Raw genomic sequence first — 21,945 nt, 5'->3', positions numbered from 1 at the left:
GCACATTTGTGCAAGTTGATTAAATTAGCGCCGTTATATCTGGATTTTTCTGGGATTTCATAAAATAAAAGCAAATATACTTTATAATTCACATGTCAGTGTTTCTATCACTGAACAGATCTGCGACACGTCTGAGTAACAGTGGAGATAAAAACGAAAATATGAGACAATTTTAAATGTTTTAGATCACATTAAATTATATTTAGCACATAAGATATTTTTGTAGCGTAGCTATTAAATGTATTGTTAAGCTTACACCCACCCATTTGTTACTGCTGCAGTAAATTAAACAACTCGAAATCTTTAATAATATCAAGAATAAAATAACGAGTGTTTTAATAACATAATAATTGAACATCTTGGGTTTATTTTTGACATCACAGCACGTCTGAATCTTTAAGAAAAAGCCCAAAAACGGAGCAAAAAGACACCAAGTACTAAATCCATGGCGTGGAGACAGATACCAGTTCAGATGTCTGCAATGCAGAGCGCGCTCTGCTGCCCCCCAGTGGTCAAACTGCAGTAAAAGCTGCTTTAAAGAAACATTTTGAATAAATTTAAACGCGAGTCTGTGTTTAAAGGAAATCCTTTTTGGTGAAACCCAACCTTCAAACCTCTGAATGTGAAAATAAACTTTTAGTTTTTATGATCTTTATCTGAATATGAATGAAAAATGTTTAATTTGAGCCAAATCTTTCTGCAGCTTTGGGAAAATCTCCGTAGGAAAGAAAGTAAGTGCAGGCGGGAATGTTCCCGCGGCTCAGCCAGCGAGGCTGGCGTAAAGGAGACTTCACTTTGGTAGAATAGTTTCACCTATTTCCACCCACTTTGCACAGGCATTTCAAAATAAAAGCTCTGGATCACATGCATGGAATGATTTTGCTGTGGAGAAACCACAGGATGCCAAACTCTCACCTTTAACCTCTCCTGCAGTGAAGGAAAAGATTGTTTGTTGTTTTTTAATCTAATGTATTTGAAGATTGTATATTATTATTAATATTATTGTTATTAGTATTATTGCACTGCAAAAAAGTGACGCACCGGGCTAAAATGTTATCCTGAGATTTTTGGATTCACTCCCTGCAGCAGAGACGATTCAGGTTTCAGTTTAACGTGCAGGTCGATGATTTTTCTCTGAACATACCGTCGAGTATTTGTAAAAAACACAACGGTGACTTTGTCAGATTTTTTTGCAGTGTGTACGATTCGTCATCAGGGCTACACTCGATCTCCACTCGACTCCAACGTAATGTATTTCCTTTCAATGAATGTAAAGAAGTAAACATTTACACCAAAACTGCTCAGTGTGCTTTATTTTGACAGTGTGTCTTTTATTTTGAAGGGCCGACTGAATTATTTTTGGCTGTAAACCCGACTTTTTTCCTTCTTTAGTCATAATAAGGTATGTGATGTTTGTACGCCTGGCTAACGGGGCTGGAGAGCACAGGCTTCACAGCACGAGGAACCTTCAACACTTTCAGCGCCCGCCGTCGATCAGCTGAAGAACAACGGAATGGAAGAAAGTGAGGCGAACAAACAGAATCAGAGACTTGTTTATGTTTTTATTGTTTTTATTTTTAATACAAATATAAATCCTCTTCTGTGACACCCCGCGTGACCGTGTTATTGTGCAAAAGTGATGAAAGAGTGAAATTAAAAACCCGCCTGGATGGAAAATAAAATGCATAGTGGTCGAGCTAAAGTTAAGGCTTCTTGTTTCACGCTGTTACTGAGCTGCTTTGAATCCACTCGACGGACGTTTTAGTGTTAAGGTTAGCGCACACACACACACACACACACACACACACACACACTTTCATGTCTTTCTTCAGAGCAGAACGATCTGTAATGCCGCGGCGATCCGGTCCATTCCGGTTTAATCGATTACCGTATGAGTTCAGTTTGATGGCAGTCAGTAGTATGACCCCGAACAACGACCATCCTTCAGGCTGATGTTTGGTCCTTCGACCGTCTTTAGTAGTTAACCACACGCGAGCGAACAGACACCTCAGCCCGGCTCACGCTCAGACTGTCAGTGTTTGCAGCTGTTTGAACCACAGAAGAAGAAGAAACCCCGCCTCCGTCCTCTCCTGCGATTCGCCGGTCTAAATCGGGCTCAGAGTCTGGCGCTGCTGCTGCGTTAGCTCCGGGTGCCACACGTCCACGATGAAGATGAGGCGGTAACTGTCGGCTTCCTGCCAAACCTCGTGCTCGAAGGAGTCGTCGAAGATGAGGACTTTACCTTCCTCCCACTCCCTGCGGACAAGGACGCAACAGAAGAGTTTCCTCAGCAAAACAGAAGGAAATGAGGCAAGGTGATGAGGAAATAAGAGAAAGAGGTGGAACTAGGAGATGAAATGAAGACAGATAAGGAAATAACAAGAAGCACAGGAAGGGGAGAAGGTTACAAGATAGAAAATAAGAAAAGGAAACAAAGAGGAAATAAAGAAGGAGACAAGTGGGGAGACATAGGGCGGAAGGAAGGAAGCAAGAGAGGACTCCACAAGGAGAAGAGACACGCAGAGAAGAAGCAAACACAAAAGGTAAGGAAAGGAAACGAGAAGGAAACAAAGAGAGGAAAGTAAAGATGACGAGACAAGAAAAGGAAACATAAAAGGTTGAATTGAGGGGAGAAAAAGAGAAACAGCAAGGATAGGAAACAAGGAAAAGAGACAAGGTTAGAGAGGACAAAGAAGGAATTAGGTGACAAAAAAGGAAATGAAGAGAGCCGGAGAAGAGGTTGATGATGGAGGAGGAGGACGGGAGCGATGGAGGCGGGCGGCGTACCGCGTCTCGTTGGTGCAGCGGATCTTGCAGCCACGTTTGGGGATGACGAGGCCGAGGTGCATCCTCAGCCGGCAGTTGGTCGGCCCGGTGTGCGGCCACACGTGAGTGCCGGGCTGCATCACCGAGAACTTAATCTGCACGGAGACAGGAAGAGCGGATCAAACACGCCGAGTCGCCTCAGACCGGGACACGCCCCTTCCTTCGTCTTCACACCACAAGCTTTTTATTGTACGGCGAGCCAACAGCGTCAAAATTCATCTCATTCGTTTTTCCCTGGTGTCTGCTGCTCTCTATCGCCCCCTGCTGTCTGTAAATGTCATCCTAAGCCCTGCCTGACCTTTATCAACACGGCTGCACATAAGTGGTCGCAGGTGCGCCTTCGCTGTCAAAATAAAAGCACCAGATAAGAAGTTGCAGCGCGTGTTTGCGTGCATGTAAAAGGCTGTTTTTGTCCGCTACAGTTGGATTTTCACGGCACATTCTGCACCACATCTGTGCGTTCAGCACCTGTTTGAAGCCAGCTCACCTATTCTGCAGCGAATGCGCACCTGCGACCACTTCTGTGCACCCGTGTTTATTAAACCTACGAGAGGAACAAAAGCTGCACTTCCACTAATGACCACTTGGGGCTCCCACAGTGAGTCTGCCTGTTAAAATCCAAACTTTCCCGCAGAAATAACCGTGTTTGCAGCCTGTACCTGTCCTCGCTTGCAGCCCGTGGCTTCAGGGAACCTCTCCAGCAGTGCGCAGGTTTTCGGGACACCCTGACAGGCGTTTCCAACCTTTCTCCCTGAACGTGCACACAAAGGAGAAAAGATATTGTTGTAACACAGTAACACAGCTTTTAGTCACATCTAAAAACTGTAAAAACATAAATGCCCTGATACCTCGCACAGACAGAAAAAGGGGACAGTTAACACCTGATTGGACTATAAAATATCTCCCGTGCACCTTGTTGCCAGAGCGTGTACTGGCCCCAGTCTCCTTTCTCCCTCAGGTTTTCCTCCTCGGGTACAAAGTGTCTGGTGTTTTGGTCCAACACAGCCAGAGCCTCGTCTCTGATGGTCTTCCAGTTCCTCTCCAACACCTGAACGCGGCACACAGAAAATGTCTGACGTTTAAAACCTCGAAATCGCACACGTGAATGTTCTCGCAGCCCGGCAGCGCACCTTCACCAGGTCCATGTATCCGGTGTCTTTGGCCGTCCACCAGGGCTGAGCCTTCAGGCCGTTCACGTTGTAGAGCGATCGCTGCCACAGCGACGCAAAGTGGCCCCGTTTGTGACCCAGTTCGTACCAGTCATACGCCTGCAGACAGAGTTTAGGACAACACCACACTCAATGAACGGTTAGCGCGTGGTTCAAGCCTCATACTGGCCATGATGTGTAACTTTAAGCCTCACATAGCTTGTTAGCTCCTTCACTGGGTCTCGATTTAACCCTTTAAAACCGGTCTGAGCAGCACGCTCTGTTTTGCAAAACTACTTTTAAATCCCGGTAGCTCTGCAACCACGTGAGCTAGCGCAATAATTTTTTTTGCATATGAAACCGGAGGAGTTGTACTTACATCTTATGCTATCAGCTTGTCCTCGGTCACAGTTTCCTTCCACATATAGTTTTGCAAAAACTGCATAAAAAGCACTTGCAGCAACAAAAACATAATATTCCAGAAACACGCTTTGCTGATCCGATCAGCTGTTTGTAACACTTCCTACGTTGGAATAGACACTATCGCATGTCCGCCATGACCTGCCCAAAACCGGAAGTGACGTCATTTTCGTGGAAATGTAGTTTTTTACCATCAGGGCCTCATGAGCCTATACTGGTGTTTTTAAAAGTTATCTTTGACTTTATGACTTTCTGTGTGGTTTCTGGGATGCTTAGGACTCATATTGCACTGCTGGAAATAGTTTATTTTGATGCATATGCTGCTTTTTTGCAAATTTGCATCATAATATTTATTTTCCTTTTTCCTGCAGTGTATAAAAATTGGTGTATTTCAAAAATAACACTATGAAGACACTCAAAATAAATTTCCTGTGGTGGGAAACTAGTTTGTGCAACTTTTTTGTATTTACAGTTTTGAGGGATAAGCCTCTTAAATTTCTCTAACTAGAAATATATGTTAAAAAAACAAAAACGATTTTCAATTTTTTTGTAGTTTATTGCACTTTTTTGCAATTTATGTAATTACTATGCACTTAATGCAGACATATTATTAAAATCTGGGCTGTAATGGTTGTATTGATGTATAGCAACTTGAAATGCTCCCAAAAATGGCTCCACAGCATGTAAACATATAATATAAGCTCTGGCGGACTTGGTTCTATGGTCGGTCTTAAAGGGTTAAAGAAAAGCTTTTTAAAAAAATGTATCTTATTGTTCAGACGCTGATTAAATACAGGAACATGTGGAGAAACTGGCTGCAGACACAGAGTCTTCATCTGGGCCACGTTAGCTCAGCTACGTCACTGACAAATGTGTTGGCCCAGAAACAGAGACCACGTTTTCACTGTGTGCTGCACCCTGAACAACAAGAGCAATAACATCATGACATCGTGATACTAATAACATGAAGGCCTCTGGTTACTGTGTTCACAAAGTTGGGTGTGAAGATGCGATCGCACACTCGTGTCGTTAACACGGCTGCAGTGGCGTCTCTGAGAGGTTTGATGTGATGTGCTGAGCTGTAAGTGGCCTGTAAAGGCAGGCGTTACTCACGCTGTCGTCTCCGACCCTCTGCAGAGCGTCTCCGAGGTGGAAATAAAAGCGCCCGTCGTCAGTTCCCGGCTCACCTGACTCCAAGCCCTCCTGGAGAGAGAGAAGGGGAAACGTGGGAGTGACGTTCAAATTCTGCACGATTCACATTTCTACGTGGTTGAGGCTTCAATGGCCATTTTTAGGACATCCAACTTTGAAACAGGAGATATATGACAGGAAACAAGGAAAAGCAGACTGTGTGTATTTTAAAGTTTACATTCAGAACAGGAAACAGTTTTCTCTTGCCCGTTTGTTTCTTGAATCTAGTATTTCATAAAGTAAATGTGGTTTCTTTGACCGTGTGTAACACAGTCCCCATCACATTGGTGAGACACACACTAAAGGCCCCACATGTGCACACAAACAGGAAAATGTGTGTGCTTACTTTAAGGTACGGTATGCTCTCTGCAATCTTATTTTCTGACTTCAGGATGAAGCCGTAGTGAACTTTAGCGAAGCCGTTGTCAGGCGCGACTCCCAGAACCTTAGTGGACGGAGCGTAGAGAACAGAGAGCCAATCAGAGACCAGAAACAAAAAACTGAAATAACTGGCGTGTGTGCTAAAGCTATTGCCATTCGCGCACCTCTTCGTAGATCTTCTTGGCCCCATTGTTGTCACCTAGCAACAGATAAGCGACGCCCAGGTCGTTCTTCAGGCCGATGTCTTCAGGAAAGAGCTGAACCAGCCTTTCCAAGGTCGCCAGAGATCCTCGCATCCGACCTGAGAATATAAGAGGAAGTCAGAATATTGGAAAGGTAGCGTGGTGGGTTAGCTCTGGTTACCCTAAGGTCAAATGAAAACAGGAAGTGTACACGGCCACTCCACGGTCTCTGTGTTGACCAACGAGGGTGGATTTGTAGCTGTTAGCGAGTGTTAGCTCAGCTGGTTAGAGCGTGGTGCTAATACCACCAAGCACGGGTTCCAGCCCCATACTGGCCACAGAGCCTTTAGATTATTTAGTAACTGCGCTCATATATGTTTTACTACATTTGTGTTGCATTACTGAGCGTTACCCAGGAACTGCTGCCTCTCAGCTCGTCTCTTCAGCGTGGCTCTCAGGAGGTCAGAGGTCACGTCAGGGAGCTCGGAGGCCTCCCTGTAGGTGTTGATGGCCCTCTGAAGCATGTCGTTACTGCGCAGCTTCTCGGCCATGTCGTCCTCCGCCTGCACACAGAACCGTGTTAATGTCGTGCGCCTGACGCGGTATCAGCTCGCCGTGATGCAGGACCATCGCATACCTGGGCTTTCCCGTAGCGAGCGCGGGGGCTCTGCGGGTACTGCTCCACCAGCCTCTCAAACGCTTTCAGCGCCTCGTCCGGCTTCCCCTGACAGAGGGACAGACACACTGATTACATCACAGACACGCGAATGTTTATTCCTGAGACGAATAAGAAAGTTACCGCTTTTGTTTGATCTGCGGCTCGTTAAACTGTTGCCTTTGTTTTGTTTTACTCCTTGCTACATTGTTGATACATTGTTGATACATTGTTGATACATTGTAGAGACATCAAATATATGGAGCAACACAGAATCATGCAGCAAAGAAACTGTCCTGTTGTGGAGTTTCTTGCCTTCTTAACGGAGGTTTGACCATCAGCTGTGTTGTGCAGCAGTCAGCTTGGTGCACAGCTGACAGACAATTTGACAACTGTTGTTTGACTGTTTGAAACTACAGTTCATCATGACTTTAAGAACTGCAGGTCAGTCAGTCCAGAAAATCGCTAAAACTTTGAATGTGTGCAGTTGCACAAAAACCATCAAGATACGATGAAACTGTCTCACATGAGGACGCCCAGGAACGAAAGACCCAGAGTCCCTCTGCTGCTGAGGATACCTTCATACGAGTCACCAGCCTCAGAAATCAAACAGCTGCTGAGAGACCACGACAGAGGAGAAGCAACAAGCAGACGTTGTTTGGGCCAAGAAACACGAGGAGTGACGACCTCATGAATGTGTGAAGAGCAGTAATGAAAGCAAAGGGTGGCTGTTTATAAGAATCTCATGTTCAAAACATGTTTAGAGTAATTTCAAAGTTTTTGTTTACTACATAACTCCATGTGTGTTCACTCAGAGTGTTGATGCCTTCAGTGAAAATCTACAATGGAAATAATAAATAAAGAAAAAACATTTAATGAGACAGTGTGTCCAAACGTCTGACTGACAGTGTCAGATGTGTGTGTATAAAGGCTGCAGGCATTCAATGAGCAGCATTTGGCAACCGTAGGGAGGAAGAACCCTGACAGGAAGTGACCTCTGCACTCTGAGCCTGTCGCAGCAAAGCTAACAGCCCTGATAGCCGAGTGGAGTTCCTGTTCCTGACTGTAGCAAGAAAACGCGACTGACAGACCAAACGGAGGCTGAACAGTTCAAAGCAACACTAAGTAGGTTTTCAGGATAACGACTTCGGTTGTGTCTGAGTTCAGAAGATTACAGCTCGTGTCTCTCAGACATGCTGCGGTTTATCAGACTGTTTCATCTGGACTCAGACTGTCAGGAAGACGAGAGCTTCAGCCCTCAGCTGAACATGAGCTTTGTGTTTTATGTCTAATTGAAGATGATGGTGAAGGAAACCTGCAGACAGCTGAGCACAGCGTCAGGCGGGGTCAGCGTCTGTGCAGCTGTTGTTTATGTATTTAGATTTTGTACCTTCTTGCGAAGCTTCTCTGCAGCATCGATTTCTGCTTTGATGGTTTTATCGAACTTGTTCAGTAATTTTGGTTTCTTCTTCTTTGCTGGAGAAACAACAGAGAGGAAAAGATGTGATGATAAAACTGCAGAGAAATAAAAAGCACGAAGCTGAAAATCTGCACGTTACAGTCAGTTTGCACCTTTTTCTGTCGGCTTGTCCTCGGCCTGTTTCTCTGAGGTTCCTGGACGGACACAGAATTACAGAGTTATGGTCAAAGATGGAGACGGTTTTGGTTTTTCAGCCGCTTTGTCTCGTTTTTGTGTCCGGGTGTGTGGTGCAGGATGAGATTTCAAACTTAAAATTATGATGCAGTTTAACTGAATGTCTCAAAGGTGGGTGGAAGGTCACAGCGCAGGTTTAAAGGAGTCATGTTGTAAACTACAACCCAGATTTGCTGATGAAGCATAATCCATGCATGAGGGGAAGGAAAGCAGCAGGAGGTGTTTAAAGTATGTCTAACTGGGAGGAGGCGCAGCAGAGATTAAGTCTCTGCTGGCTCAGCTGGAGGGGGCGCTCTCCTCCGGACAGAACCATTCAACTCAGAATAAATCAGTAAATCTGGACCCAACTATAATGTTGGTGTCTCATATGTTTCCTTTTATTTGGCTTTAGTGAAACGTGTCTGCTCAGACGAGCTCGGCGAGCTCACCCTCGGCCTCCGTCTGTTTGGGCGTCTCACTCTGTGGATCCATGTCTGGCGCTGCTTCAGGCTGCTTCTCTGCTTCTACGACCGGCTCTGAAAGCAGGAAACAAAAGACGTCAGTGAAGACAACTTGACAACTCTGATCACCCGGAGCTATCGGTTATATCCAGACTGTGATTCAGGCTGCGAACACTCCTGGGACATTTGGACACTGTTCATAGGTGGGCTATCCGAATCCTCTCTCCCTGGTACGATCTCTGTGTGGATGAACAGGTGCAGCAATAAATCTCCTCTAAACCAGTACGCCACAAAGGTCAGAGGTCAGGTGGAGATGAGGCCCAAATTCTTTTTGCATTATAGAAAACGGAGGAAATGACCTTCCAGCATATCTGTTACAGAGGGGGGGGGGGGGGGGTGTAGTACAGGCATGCTACACACAGCTATTACCACCCACCCTCCATCCAACCACCCATCCATCCATCCACCCACCCTCCATCCATCCATCCATCCATCCATCCTCCATCCAACCACCCATCCATCCATCCACCCACCCTCCATCCACCCTCCATCCACCCTCCATCCATACACCCACCATCCATCCACCCTCCATCCATCCATCCATCCACCCTCCATCCATCCATCCATCCACCCTCCATCCATCCATCCTCCATCCATCCATCCATACACCCACCATCCATCCACCCACCCTCCATCCATCCATCCACCCTCATCCATCCATCCACCTTCCATCCATCCATCCTCCATCCATCCACCCTCCATCCATCCATCCATCCACCCACCCTCCATCCATCCATCCATACACCCACCATCCATCCACCCTCCATCCATCCATCCATCCACCCTCCATCCATCCATCCACCCTCCATCCATCCATCCATCCATCCACCTTCCATCCATCCATCCTCCATCCATCCACCCTCCATCCATCCATCCATACACCCACCATCCATCCACCCACCCTCCATCCATCCATCCTCCATCCATCCACCCTCCATCCATCCATCCATCCACCCACCCACCCTCCATCCATCCATCCATCCATCCATCCATCCACCCTCCATCCATCCATCCTCCATCCATCCACCCTCCATCCATCCATCCATACACCCACCATCCATCCACCCACCCTCCATCCATCCATCCACCTTCCATCCATCCATCCATCCATACACCCACCATCCATCCACCCACCCTCCATCCATCCATCCATCCATCCATCCACCCTCCATCCATCCATCCATCCACCTTCCATCCATCCATCCTCCATCCATCCACCCTCCATCCATCCATCCATACACCCACCATCCATCCATCCATCCATCCACCTTCCATCCATCCATCCTCCATCCATCCATCCATACACCCACCATCCATCCACCCACCCTCCATCCATCCATCCAGTTCAGGGTTGCAGAGGGTGGAGTCTATCCCAGCTGACACAGTTTCAGGACAAATTTGTTTATGAATTTGTGAACTTTAGGAGGACCATGTGACATTTGCAGGACTATAAATCCCTCGGATTAAACTGGACTGGGTTACTGAGTCGTCAACACGGGAAAAGACCCAGGGAAACCGAGTTAACGATGGAAACCATAAATTTTACACTCGGATCAGCTCTCGCGGCCCGGTCCCAGTCCGTGACCCGGGGGTTGGGGACCGCTGCTCTGTGTTGCATGCTGGGGCAGCAGGTTGAGGGTCGCAGATGCCAACAGACTGAATAAACTGATCAACAAGGCCAGTAATAGAGTAAAATGTTAATCATATATATTTAATATCTGTAATATTCTGGATATTTAAATATTGAGCTATTTGTATATATTTTGTAACGTTAACAAAACTATTAGTTCAGTCTGTTACTGCTCCTGTCCTGGAGCGATGGTGACCACATCTGGGATCAATAAAGTATCCTGATTCTGATAAACGACCCTGATCAGTGAACAGCTTCATGTTATCAGGTTAAACACAGAACAGTGGCCAGTTAGCTCAGCTGGTCAGAGCGTGGTGCTAATAACGCCACGGTCATGGGTTCAAGCCCCATGCTGGTCATGATGTGTAACTTCCAGCTCCTTCACTGGGTCTGTTTGAAGAACACTTTGTTTAATTTGGCTGATTAAATACAGAAAGCGGCTGCACACACACCGAGTCTTCATCTGGGCCACTTCAGCTCCGCTATGTCACTGACAAATGTGTTGGCCCAGAAAGAGGAAAAAGCTGCTCATGAGATGTAGAGTTTGTGCCAGACGCAAAAAAGAAAAGCACGTAGGTGTTTTTACCCCAGACATACTCCAAATGTGGGTCACAGTCAAGCGAAACACTCAGTGGTGTGTGTGAAAACACAACATCGTCTATCAAAGTAAAAATAACCTGCAGTGAGTGTTTGAGGCTGAAGCGTGTACTGCAGATACCTGCTTCCTGTGTCAGCTTGGAGCTCGTCAGGTATTCTGCAGACTCCACTGAAGGACAGAAAGTCAGTGATTCAGATTCATGTATGACACTCTCCACAGTATCAGAGCTGCGACCACGTTAATCTCATTTCATGACACTTTATAGAAATAACCTGTAGAACTGATTAAATAATGGATCGCTTATTACAGACGATACTTCCTATCAAAGAGAAGACATCAAATTTGATCTCGCACAGAGTTTCTTTCATACAGGGAATCTCTGAGATCTGCGTCTTTGAGACACTTTGAGGAATCAACCAATCAGAGTAAAGCAGGACGGCTCCATCGGGCCTCCCTGAAACTATCATCCACACATGAGAAGAGGCTGAACGTTAAAAACATATATGAGTAACAGCTGTAACTAAACTGAGCCTGACTCACCTGAGCTCTCCTCAGTCTGACGCTCGGCCAGCAGAACTGCAACAGGAAACAAAACCATCATCATCATCATCATCATTTTTTTTATAATAATCTGATCGTGGTTTCTGCCCTCACATGCTGCTGTCTCACCTCCAGTGGTGTCGATCGTGTTGGTTTCATCGCCTGAGGAAGAGGACGAGAAAACGAGCGATTAACATGAAGGCTGTAACGTTTAGTGACATCACAGAGAGACAGAGGCGCTCACCGTAAGGACCGACGCTCTCCCGAGGATCATCTACGACAAACAAAGACACAGACGTGATTATGATTGTTCGTGATCACGTGATCACACACGGAGCACACGCCCAAAATACTTTAAGTAATCTAATTACATCCAGGAAAGTAAGTACAGTGTGAAATGTCACATTGATGTAAGCTGGCCGAATGAAATGTCCTCGTTTAGATCAATCACACTTTAACTATGAATTAATTTAATAAGTAAACTTTGATTTGATATATTTCAGCTTCATGTTCACGAGTTTAAAGAAAACATTTGTTCCTTAATCTGGACACGATTTACTAATTGATCCTCTCAGTTTATCAATCATCTACAGGCTGTTAGTTAGTTTTCCATTTCAGGGCATTTTTGAAGGACCTCCATACACAAGCTCCATCATCTTCATCACCATTTGTCCCACATATCCTCCCTTTCACCTCCATCTTTAAACCTCCACCCTGACCCTCCACCCGCTTTTTTTAAACCCGCCTGGTTGTGTTTAACTGACCTGGTACAAAGCTGTCCTCTGCTGGCGGAGGGAGGGGCACAGCAGCTGGAGGTGGAGAATCAGGAAAATGAGTTAAAGCGCACACACACACACACACACACACACACACACACACACACACACACACACACAGTTACAAAGATGTGTGGGAATATGTGGAAGGTGAGGAAGAGGATGAGGATGAGGCTGAAGTCACTCGCTCCACTGTAGTTTTAATAAACTCCAAATATGAAACAAGCCTCATGATGTCTGATGAAACAAACAGGACAGACGCTCACTACCCAAGCACGGCGTCCCATCATGCATTGCACTGAAGGAATAAATGCAGAGAAGCAGAGCAGCTCAGCACAGTGTGCAGCGATGCAGCGTCTCTTCACTCCTCCAGCAGAGGGCGACCTGCCACATCTGGACTGTAGCAGCTACGAGGTCACGAACAACCAGATTAATGGCTGGCAGGTGTGTGGCGGCTCTTTTAACCTGCTGGATGGACTTCCTGGTCTGGAGCCGATTATCTCTCCAGAGTTTGGCATTAACAACAACAAAGTGTGACATTTTCATCGATCTCTCATTTACAGTCCACCTTAACTTCGATAGAGTCTGCCCAGGAGTGTGCTTCATAGAGCCTAACATGAACGACAGTCACAGCGCTGCAGCCTGTTTCACCCTGATACTGGACGGATTAGGAAATAACTGCTTTCAGCTTTGATTTGGTGACTAAATAAAAGGAACAGTCTGAACTCTCATAATGTCTCTGACTAAAGTTAAGCACAGCTCAAGTCTAATGATCGGCTAAACGCCTGCTCAGTGCTGAAGCAGAGACACAGAAGATAACCATCACTGCGATAACTGCCATCTAAAAGTCGGGTTTTAGGTTCTGTTAAGCCGGGCTGTTCCTTCAATGCTGAACACATTTTTGCACACAGATTATTTAAAAACCTCTGAAGGACTGAAGTCACAGAGCTCACTAATAACCTTCTGCGTTTGCTTCAAAGCTGAACAGGGAGCCCCGCTGCACTGATGCTCTCAGAGTTTTGTTTGATTACATCTTTTTAAAAACTACAATCCACGAAAGGGACACAAAAAGCAAATATTCAACAGAAGATGGTGTCAGTCAGTGATAACTGCTGTGTGTTTGTTCTGAATATTAACGTGTGAAATGTAAACAGAAACACAGATGCAGGCGTGAACATCTCATCATCCAGAGGCAGAAGGAGAAGGTGGAGAAGGTGGAGGCATGCAGCAGCAGCAGCAGCAGCAGCAACAGCAGCAGCACCAACCTTGGATTTCAGACTCCACATCCTGAGATCCAGAAGCTGGACCAACCACACACACACACACACACACACACACACACACACACACACACACACACACACACACACACACACACACAGAAAGAAGCCATAATGTTACCATCATGACATCAACAGGGAGCCAATCAGTGATCTCACAGGTGTGTGGGGCAGCAGGTGTGAGCATTCAGACTCATACGGGTGCTGTGGATACGACGAGGCCACGCACAGAGCAGCTTCACTTTCAGCCACGTGGAGTCGACTACATGCTTCTATATTTTGTGTTTGTCGCTCTCAGTCAGTCAGGTTACTCAGGCGTGCCTTAAACTCTTCAGACACCTGCAGACTTGGACCTTAAACCTTATTTTATTACATCAACGGCTCAAACACTTCGTAGTGACTGATCTGCTGGTCCCAAACTTATCTCTCCTTCAGGTAACTGGACTGAATTGCAGACCTGCTCACGCGTACCTGATTCGCTCTGTCTGGGCGGAGTCACGGATGGCGCGGCCTCTGTCGGCTCGACGTCTCGCGGCTCTGCAGCTTGCTGATTGGCTGTTTCAGCTGCAGGCTTGATGGTTTCTTCAGTTTACAGGATAAAAAGAGGAATGACTGAAGTAAGATTAAAACATTGCTGGTGCTGGAACAAGTTCATGCTCGGTGTAAACATCATGTGTGATTTATGACAGGTAAAAGCAGACTGATTATATTCTGAACACCCGTCAGAAGTCCAACATCCTCCTCCAACCAGGTAAGGAAGCCGCTGAGCACCGCATCAAAGCAGGAAGTGAGATCACAAACGGCAGGACTATGATGTTTAAGAGCATTTATTTCAAGTCAGGTTCTATTTAGTGAAGCATTAAATAAACGCGCTTCCGCTTATCAGGGTTGCTGGAGCCTATCGCAGCTGTCATAGGGCGAGAGGTGGGGTACATCCTGGACAGCTCGCCAGTCTGTCGCAGGGCTAACACACAGAGACGGGACAGCACAGGACTGAGCGTCACCAAAAACACCGGAAGCAGATTTATTTATCCATTAAATTTACTGGTTTTAGAGGTACTTTTGTAAATTAATGTTTAAAGTCTTTAACTAAACCATAAACAGCCTGCATGTATTATAGTAAAGAGATATCTACTGAAGTTGAACTAGTGCCAGGCTGTACTTCTATGTAATACCAGTTTGTACCATAAGATGGCGCAAAAGGTGAAAAAAGTTGAAAACTAAGTTGAACAAATGTGTTTTTAAAGGAAAAACAAGAGTTTGTTGATGCTTTCTGACTTCTGTTTTGATACAATTTAACTCTGAACAATTTTTAATTCTCACAGATTAAAAAAATTGTAACGTTTGAAGTTTTTTCCGACTTTGAAGTGGAGAAAAAATAAGAACTAGCAGAAGTGCCTGTTTGTCCTGTCGTCCAGTCTGCACAGGAAACCGTTTTTGTTCCATGCAAGCGTGAAATCAGCTTCATCCTGTTTGCGCCTTTCACAATAAAAGCCTCTATCTCCACATAAGATGTTTTAGGAAAGTGTTTACCACGGCGTCTGAGACAAACATTTGACTTCAAAAACATAATTATTGCTTGTCATGAATTTGGCCCGTACGGGGGTCGAACCCGTGACCTTGGCGTTATTAGCACCACGCTCTAACCTGCTGAGCTAACCGGCCACAGCAGGGTAGAGCTGACAAGACAAAATGACTTAAACCGAATCACTCAGACTATAATGGCTGTGAATACTAGAAACCTATTAAACAACTGATCGCTGAACAAAAATACAAAAAACACTGCACTGGCTGTTAAAAAAGGCATAATTATTCATTAAATAGGGTAATAAAATAATACAGCGTGGATGTTTAAAGATAAATACCAACTAATTATACAAAGTGTGGCTTTCATTCAATATTTCCTTCAAAATTTCTGCATTTAAGGAACCAAAAACCAAAACGAGAGCATCTAAGTGCAAAAGTTAGATTAAAGATTTCTTTCGATAAATAAAACGTATATTTCTCTATAATACTGATGTAGACGTGAACATAATAAAAAGACGTCAGTAGTTCAGCAATTTTAAACAATAGCAAAGAAAACGAGCGGTGACAGGAAGTACGCTGAGAACGAATCAGGTTTCCAGCAGAGCTCAGACACTAGCAGACTGGTTGTACTGGGCAGCTCCCAGTGTGGAGCAGCTCCAGGGTGGAACTGATATAGAACTTCAGTGTGAAGCCGGTCAGGCTTTGTTGGCAGGACACGGAGACGCTCGCGGGTCCAATAACCACAGGTGGGAACGAGGTCAGCTCCCAGGTGGTTTCCTCAGTGTGTGTGTGTGTGTGTGTGTGTGTGTGTGTGTGTGTGTGTGTGTGTGTAAACTTACCTGTTTGCTTCTCAGGTGTGTCTCCTACATGCAGCCTCTTTGCTTCTTTCAGTCCTGTTCAGTGTTCAGGATATAAATGTTTTAAAGACCGCGCAAAGTTATTTACAGCTTTTTATTTGACAATTAAAGCGAGCTCTCGTAAAACAGCGCCTTTCCTTCCAGATCACATTTATCGCTGATGAAATGTTAAATAACTGTTTACAAATCAGCTTTAAAGACTCGTTTAGACCATAATAAGCTTTTAAAAATCTCTGTATTTATGATTTAAGGGACGACTGGTGTGAAAAAGTACACATGGGAAACTTAAGGAAAAATGGTTCTCGTCCCTTTGAAAGTAGCATACATAAAACCAGACTGCAGCACTCAGAGAAGAAGATGGAAACAGCAGAAGGAGGAAACTCTGAATTGTGTGAACTTTATATAAACCTGATTTGGTTTACAGCCAAGTGTGACAGTGCCTTTAAAAACAAAAAGCAGGGTTTCGTTTTCAAGACGTTTAACCGACAGCAGCAGGGAGCTCGGGAGCGCCAGCACCCCGATAATCTTCCTGTGGAAGGAAATCTGAGCTGATAGGATCGAAGCAGCAAGCTCACGGTGAGCACAGAAGGAAGCAGTGGTGGCTCGAGATAGCACTGAGCAGAGGAAGAGGGATTCTGCCCTCGTATTAATGCTCAACAGGCTTTGCTGTTGGACGGTTGGGGACGTTTGCATGTATTTTGGTTATGGAGAAAAAACCTCTCTGCACTAAGCAGAGACCTGCAGGGTCTGCTAGGCTTCACCTCAGCTAACTGAAGACCCTGAAGTGGACTTTTGGACCACGTTTATGCTCTTGGAGCCTTTTAATGACGTTACCTGACCAATAACATGCTGCAGTGAGGTTATTGTACTAACAGACCATCCAAGAAGTCTGAGCTCCAGCTTTGATGAAAGAAATAAGTGTGACGCTCCCACAAATTCTCTGGATGCATTTGATAACCCGACTCCAGCCCAACTTTGTCCCTTCCAAACCCTGAGACCACCTCCACTGCCTTTAAATAGCACATACACCTGCTCTGTATAAGGACTGAACCCATAACATTGACATCACTAGCACCACGCTCTATCCCACAGAGCTAACAGGCCATCGTGCTGAATAGCTTACAAGAAAGAGGCTTTAACCAACAGGAAAGGAAGCACGGAGAACAAAAGCTCTCCACTTTGCCTATATGGGAGTCAAACCTGTGACCTTGTCAGAGTCAGACCTATTTGTCTCCAACCTCCATGTTGGTTTTTTGGTGCTGAAAGGAGACACAGCTTCATAGAAGCATCAGTAGGTTGGTTAGCAAGATGCTAACATGTTCATCCGTAACAACACAAACCTAGTCGGCATAAAAAACATGAAACTTTGGCCTGTACGGGGGTCGACCCCGTGACCTTGGCGTTATTAGCACCACGCTCTAACCAGCTGAGCTAACCGGCCACCCATGTGACATTTGTTTGTTTCGTTATTGATAATCAAGCAAGTGAAAATAAGTCAAACAGCTTGCTTTCTACTGCCATTAAATAGAGAGAGGTAATGAAACAAACAGGGTTTAAAAAATTACATGAGTCTTTGTATTCTCCAAAAATGAACTCATATTCTTGTAGCTTTTTCATTTTTATTAAACCACGAGAAAGAAACCAATCTTAATGTGATGGATTTATTCAGCAAACATTTGCTCACATTTTGGAGGAAAAGCTAAATAATTTGAAAAAAAAATTGCACGTAAAATTATTTAAAGTTGTTCCGCAGAGCCGTCGTATTCATCCAGGGCGTGTGTTTATGTGTTTATATGTGTAAAAACCACAACCAATACAGCCTTCGTTCGAACAAAATCATACAATTGGTTCGTCCCAAAAATCAGAACAGAATTGGGGAAAAAGGCTTTTAAATACGCTGCAGAAGGAACTGAAATGATCAGAATTGGTTACCTTGGGAGAGTTTAAGTCTGTCTTAAAGGAACGAGAGAACAGCTTTTTTACTCAGTGTGATTGTTTTTAATGTTCTCTTAATTTGATCTGTTATTGTATATTTTACACATGTTGGTATGGGATATTGTATTTGTTTTAAATGTTATATACCTGTGTGGTATCTGACTTTTGTTGCCATGATGCCAGGTCTCTCTTGGAAATGAGATTTTTAATCTCAATGAGATTTTTTTTACCTGGATAAATAAAGGATTAATAAATTTCAGAGGCTGTGAAAGTTTCTTTATTCAGCTCACGAGACGTGACTTCCTGATGCTTCGTTACTACACAACAGTTATTACAGGTTATTTTAAAAGTCCTCGAACATCCTTCACAAACACCACCACTACATGACTTTGAACTAAAGCTCAAAACTTACAATTCAGACGCCTTATACTGGCTCTCATACTTTGAGCAAAAAACATGATAAGAAAAACCATAAATGTCACCATCACATCATCAACCAAAGTCTCATAAACATGAGAAAAACAAAGACAACATAAATCTTTTGAAAATCAGCCTGTTTCAAGAGGTCTGCAGCATTGAAAGAGCAGCAGCAACACAAGGGAAACAATCCGTGGGCCGCATCTGTAGATTAATCGTGAATTTATTGTGTTGCCCCTCCAAAAACTCAAATGCAGTCATGTATGAGTGGTTTGGGATAGAAGATGGTCAACTTTTGGCTTGAAATACTAATTTCTAGTTCACCACAGTTCCAGCTGTGTGGTGTCTGTATCACAGTTAAGACTGAAGCAACGGGACTCTGGTTCGAGCCCTTCATGAAGGTGTAATGTCCTGTAACTTTGTGAATGAGCAACAGAAGCAGAACACGCTGGAGGGAAAACATTTTAAACCTCGTTGGGGATAAAACTTGAAGAGCGTTTGTATTTATTTAATTTACAAAGGAGACTCAAGATAACTGCCTGGATTGCAAAGTGTGTTCAGACTTGTGTTCAGCATCATCTTTGCTGGGTGGTTACAAGACCTTCAAACCCCACCGAGTAGCTTTTTATCCGTTTCCCGAATATGGGAGGTGAGGCCGGCAAATCAGAGCCATGACCATTTGTGAGGTCATCACTTTGTCCCATGAGGCATTTTCTTCTTCTCTTCTAAGACGCTCTTCTCTCTCCTGACCGCCGTCATGGTCACTCTCTCGGTTATCTCACCTTTCAGCTGCGAACTGTTCAGCTTCCTCTCCGGTAGCATTCGTCTCTTTAAGCCGTTTGCTTGTCTCACCACGCCCTCTTTCGCCAGCCGCTCCACCTCCATCTTCTCCTTTTGAGTTTTCTCCCGCTCTAGCTTCATCTTCGCTGCCCTCTCCAGTCTTTCCCGTTCCATCCTCTCCCTCTCTTTTCTCTCTGTCGTTTCTTTTTCTACTCTTTCTCGCTCTAATTTCTCCTTATCCTGTGCGACTCTTGCCCTTTCTTTGGCTAAGCGCTCCTTCTCTATCCTTTCCTTCTCTATCCTTTCCTTCTCTATCCTTTCTCTGGCGAGTCTGTCTCTTTCCTTAACAAGCCGTTCCCTTTCCAGTCTTTCTTTTTCTGCTTTCTCCTTGGCGATCTTCTCTTTCTCAAGTCGTTCCTTTTCTTTGGCGATCCTTTGTCTCTCCAATCTTTCCTTCTCCGCCTTCTCCTTCGCAATCCTTTCTTTTTCCAATCTTTCCTTCTCCTTGGCGATCCGTTCCCTCTCCAGTCTTTCCTTTTCTTTGGCGATCCGTTCCCTCTCCAGTCTTTCCTTCTCCTTGGCGATCCGTTCCCTCTCCAATCTTTCCTTTTCTTTGGCGATCCGTTCCCTCTCCAGTCTTTCCTTTTCTTTGGCGATACGTTCCCTCTCCAATCTTTCCTTTTCTTTGGCGATCCGTTCCCTCTCCAATCTTTCCTTTTCTTTGGCGATCCTTTCTCTCTCCAGTCTTTCCTTCTCCTTGGCGATCCGTTCCCTCTCCAGTCTTTCCTTTTCTTTGGCGATCCGTTCTCTCTCCAATCTTTCCTTTTCTTTGGCGATCCTTTCTCTCTCCAGTCTTTCCTTTTCTTTGGCGATCCGTTCCCTCTCCAGTCTTTCCTTCTCCTTGGCGATCCGTTCCCTCTCCAATCTTTCCTTCTCCTTGGCGATCCGTTCCCTCTCCAATCTTTCCCTTGCTGCCTTCTCCTTGGCGATCCTTTCTTTCTCTAGTCTTTCCTTCTCCTTGGTGATCCTTTCTCTCTCTAGTCTTTCCTTTTCCTTGGCGATCCTTTCTCTCTCCAATCTTTCCTTTTCTTTGGCGATCCGTTCCCTCTCCAATCTTTCCTTCTCCTTGGCGATCCTTTCTTTCTCTAGTCTTTCCTTCTCCTTGGTGATCCTTTCTCTCTCTAGTCTTTCCTTTTCCTTGGCGATCCTTTCTCTCTCCAATCTTTCCTTTTCTTTGGCGATCCGTTCCCTCTCTAATCGTTCCTTCTCCTTGGCGACCCTTTCCTTTTCAAGTCTCTCCCTTTCTAATCTTTCCCTCTCTGCCTTCTCCCGCTCTGTTCTCTCTCTTTCTTTTGCAATGCGTTCCCTCTCAAGCCTTTCCTTTTCAGCCCTCTCCCTTTCCACTCTTTCTTTCTCCTGTTTCTCCCTCTCTGCCTTTTCCCTCTCCACCCTCTCTTTCTCCATTCTTTCCTTTTCTTCTCTAGCTGCCTTTTCTTTAGCAAGCCTCTCCAACTCCTTTCTCTCTTTTTCTGCCTTCTCTTGAGCTAACCTTTCTCTCTCAGCTTTCTCCTTGGCTTCCTTTTCCAGCTTGTCCTTCTCAACCTTTTCCTTCTCCAATCTCTCCTTCTCCAACCTCTCTGCCTCCTTTCTCCTCTCTTCACTTTCCCTCTCCTGTCTGAGCTGCTCCTCAGCCACCTCCAGCTCCTTCTTCTTCAGCGCCCAGACTGCCTCCCTTGCTTCCTCCTCTTGGGTGAGAAAAGCCCTAATCTCAGCCACTGCGATGCGAGCGATCCTCTTGGCCTCCATCTTCTCATGGATCATCCTCAACTCGTTCTTCAGAGTCGAACGCAGCATGGCGCCTCGCACGACGTGGTCTGAGGCTTGAGGTGAAAAGTCTTAAGATTACTGTCCACATGCTCACCACTACGACTCATTAGTGTGCTGGCACACAGCAACCAAGGAAATGTTAGAGATGCAGGGGAAGAGATGCAAGTCCGATGTTAGGGTCAATTTAAAAGCCACAAAAATGGGGTCCTCGACTGTTTAAGACTTAGGATTATGTAGCTTTTACAAAACATCCACAGAGTTCAATTTATTAGAATCAAGGATTAAATTATCCCTGTGAAGAACACGTCATTGTGTACGACGTGAGACTCATTAAAATCAAACTTTATCCGATTTAAATTTGGCTGATTTCACCTTCATGGTCGTTGCTTTCCCTACCTCTGGGCAGCTTCCACTGCTGGTATTTCCTGTTCTGACCACTTGTACTTTCTCCACTGTCTCAAAACAGCAAAATCTTCAACTTCATCTTGTGGAAGAGAACAAATTAATAGGGACACAATTCTGGCGAGGTGTGGTCAGGCTACAGCTCCAGAGAGTGTAGGTGGGTAACATCCTAGTTCAGGCGTTTTCCTCTGAATGTTGTTCAGTTTAAAGAGTCGGGACTTTACAGTAAAGACTGTCTGAATAGTCTTTCACTGGGAGTTTAATTTCATGGCGCGCAAGTTGAAAAATGAAATAAAAAGTTGCTCGTGACGGACTAGCTTTGGGCTCGGACACAACAGACTCTTTGAGTCAGAATAGCTCTTTTAGTCTCTTGGTTGTAGCCAGAGACCCAGCAGTCATCACCATCTTTGCTCTACGAC

At 45.0% G+C, this 21,945-nt stretch overlaps 1 protein-coding gene and 3 non-coding genes across 13 annotated transcripts in view; 1 reads left to right on the top strand and 3 right to left on the bottom strand.

Annotated features, from left to right (window-relative positions):
* Positions 1-1,874: 1,874 nt before the first annotated feature.
* The window catches only part of unm_hu7910 (un-named hu7910), a 40,639-nt gene continuing 20,568 nt past the window's right edge, over positions 1,875-21,945 (bottom strand). For 4 of the 10 annotated variants that reach the window (XM_085171700.1, XM_085171696.1, XM_085171699.1 and 1 more), the window contains 21 exons: positions 16,148-16,201; positions 14,253-14,363; positions 13,767-13,802; positions 12,490-12,534; positions 11,970-11,999; positions 11,855-11,887; positions 11,726-11,761; positions 11,306-11,353; positions 8,886-8,972; positions 8,376-8,417; positions 8,194-8,279; positions 6,786-6,872; positions 6,561-6,711; positions 6,131-6,267; positions 5,932-6,030; positions 5,508-5,597; positions 3,957-4,094; positions 3,739-3,874; positions 3,486-3,577; positions 2,788-2,921; positions 1,875-2,256 (listed from right to left, as the gene is read on the bottom strand). In XM_085171700.1, the coding sequence (XP_085027826.1) occupies positions 2,106-2,256; positions 2,788-2,921; positions 3,486-3,577; positions 3,739-3,874; positions 3,957-4,094; positions 5,508-5,597; positions 5,932-6,030; positions 6,131-6,267; positions 6,561-6,711; positions 6,786-6,872; positions 8,194-8,279; positions 8,376-8,417; positions 8,886-8,972; positions 11,306-11,353; positions 11,726-11,761; positions 11,855-11,887; positions 11,970-11,999; positions 12,490-12,534; positions 13,767-13,802; positions 14,253-14,363; positions 16,148-16,201 (1,823 nt within the window). In that variant the 3' untranslated portion in view covers positions 1,875-2,105. Of the gene's footprint in view, positions 2,257-2,787; positions 2,922-3,485; positions 3,578-3,738; positions 3,875-3,956; positions 4,095-5,507; positions 5,598-5,931; positions 6,031-6,130; positions 6,268-6,560; positions 6,712-6,785; positions 6,873-8,193; positions 8,280-8,375; positions 8,418-8,885; positions 8,973-11,305; positions 11,354-11,725; positions 11,762-11,854; positions 11,888-11,969; positions 12,000-12,489; positions 12,535-13,766; positions 13,803-14,252; positions 14,364-16,095; positions 21,178-21,945 lie in introns of those variants that run through there. The other 6 variants (XR_014875915.1, XR_014875917.1, XR_014875918.1 and 3 more) reach the window with 3 other exon arrangements.
* Positions 10,873-10,946, top strand: trnai-aau (transfer RNA isoleucine (anticodon AAU)). The gene has a single exon. It is a non-coding gene; the product is annotated as a tRNA-Ile (tRNA).
* On the bottom strand, positions 15,373-15,446 carry trnai-aau (transfer RNA isoleucine (anticodon AAU)). The gene has a single exon. It is a non-coding gene; the product is annotated as a tRNA-Ile (tRNA).
* trnai-aau (transfer RNA isoleucine (anticodon AAU)) lies at positions 17,533-17,606 on the bottom strand. Its single transcript has one exon. It is a non-coding gene; the product is annotated as a tRNA-Ile (tRNA).

This window comes from Neolamprologus multifasciatus, chromosome 9, assembly GCF_963576455.1.
Source record: "Neolamprologus multifasciatus chromosome 9, fNeoMul1.2, whole genome shotgun sequence".
Classification (NCBI taxonomy): Eukaryota; Metazoa; Chordata; class Actinopteri; order Cichliformes; family Cichlidae; genus Neolamprologus; species Neolamprologus multifasciatus.
This window is presented reverse-complemented; position numbering and strand designations above follow the sequence as displayed.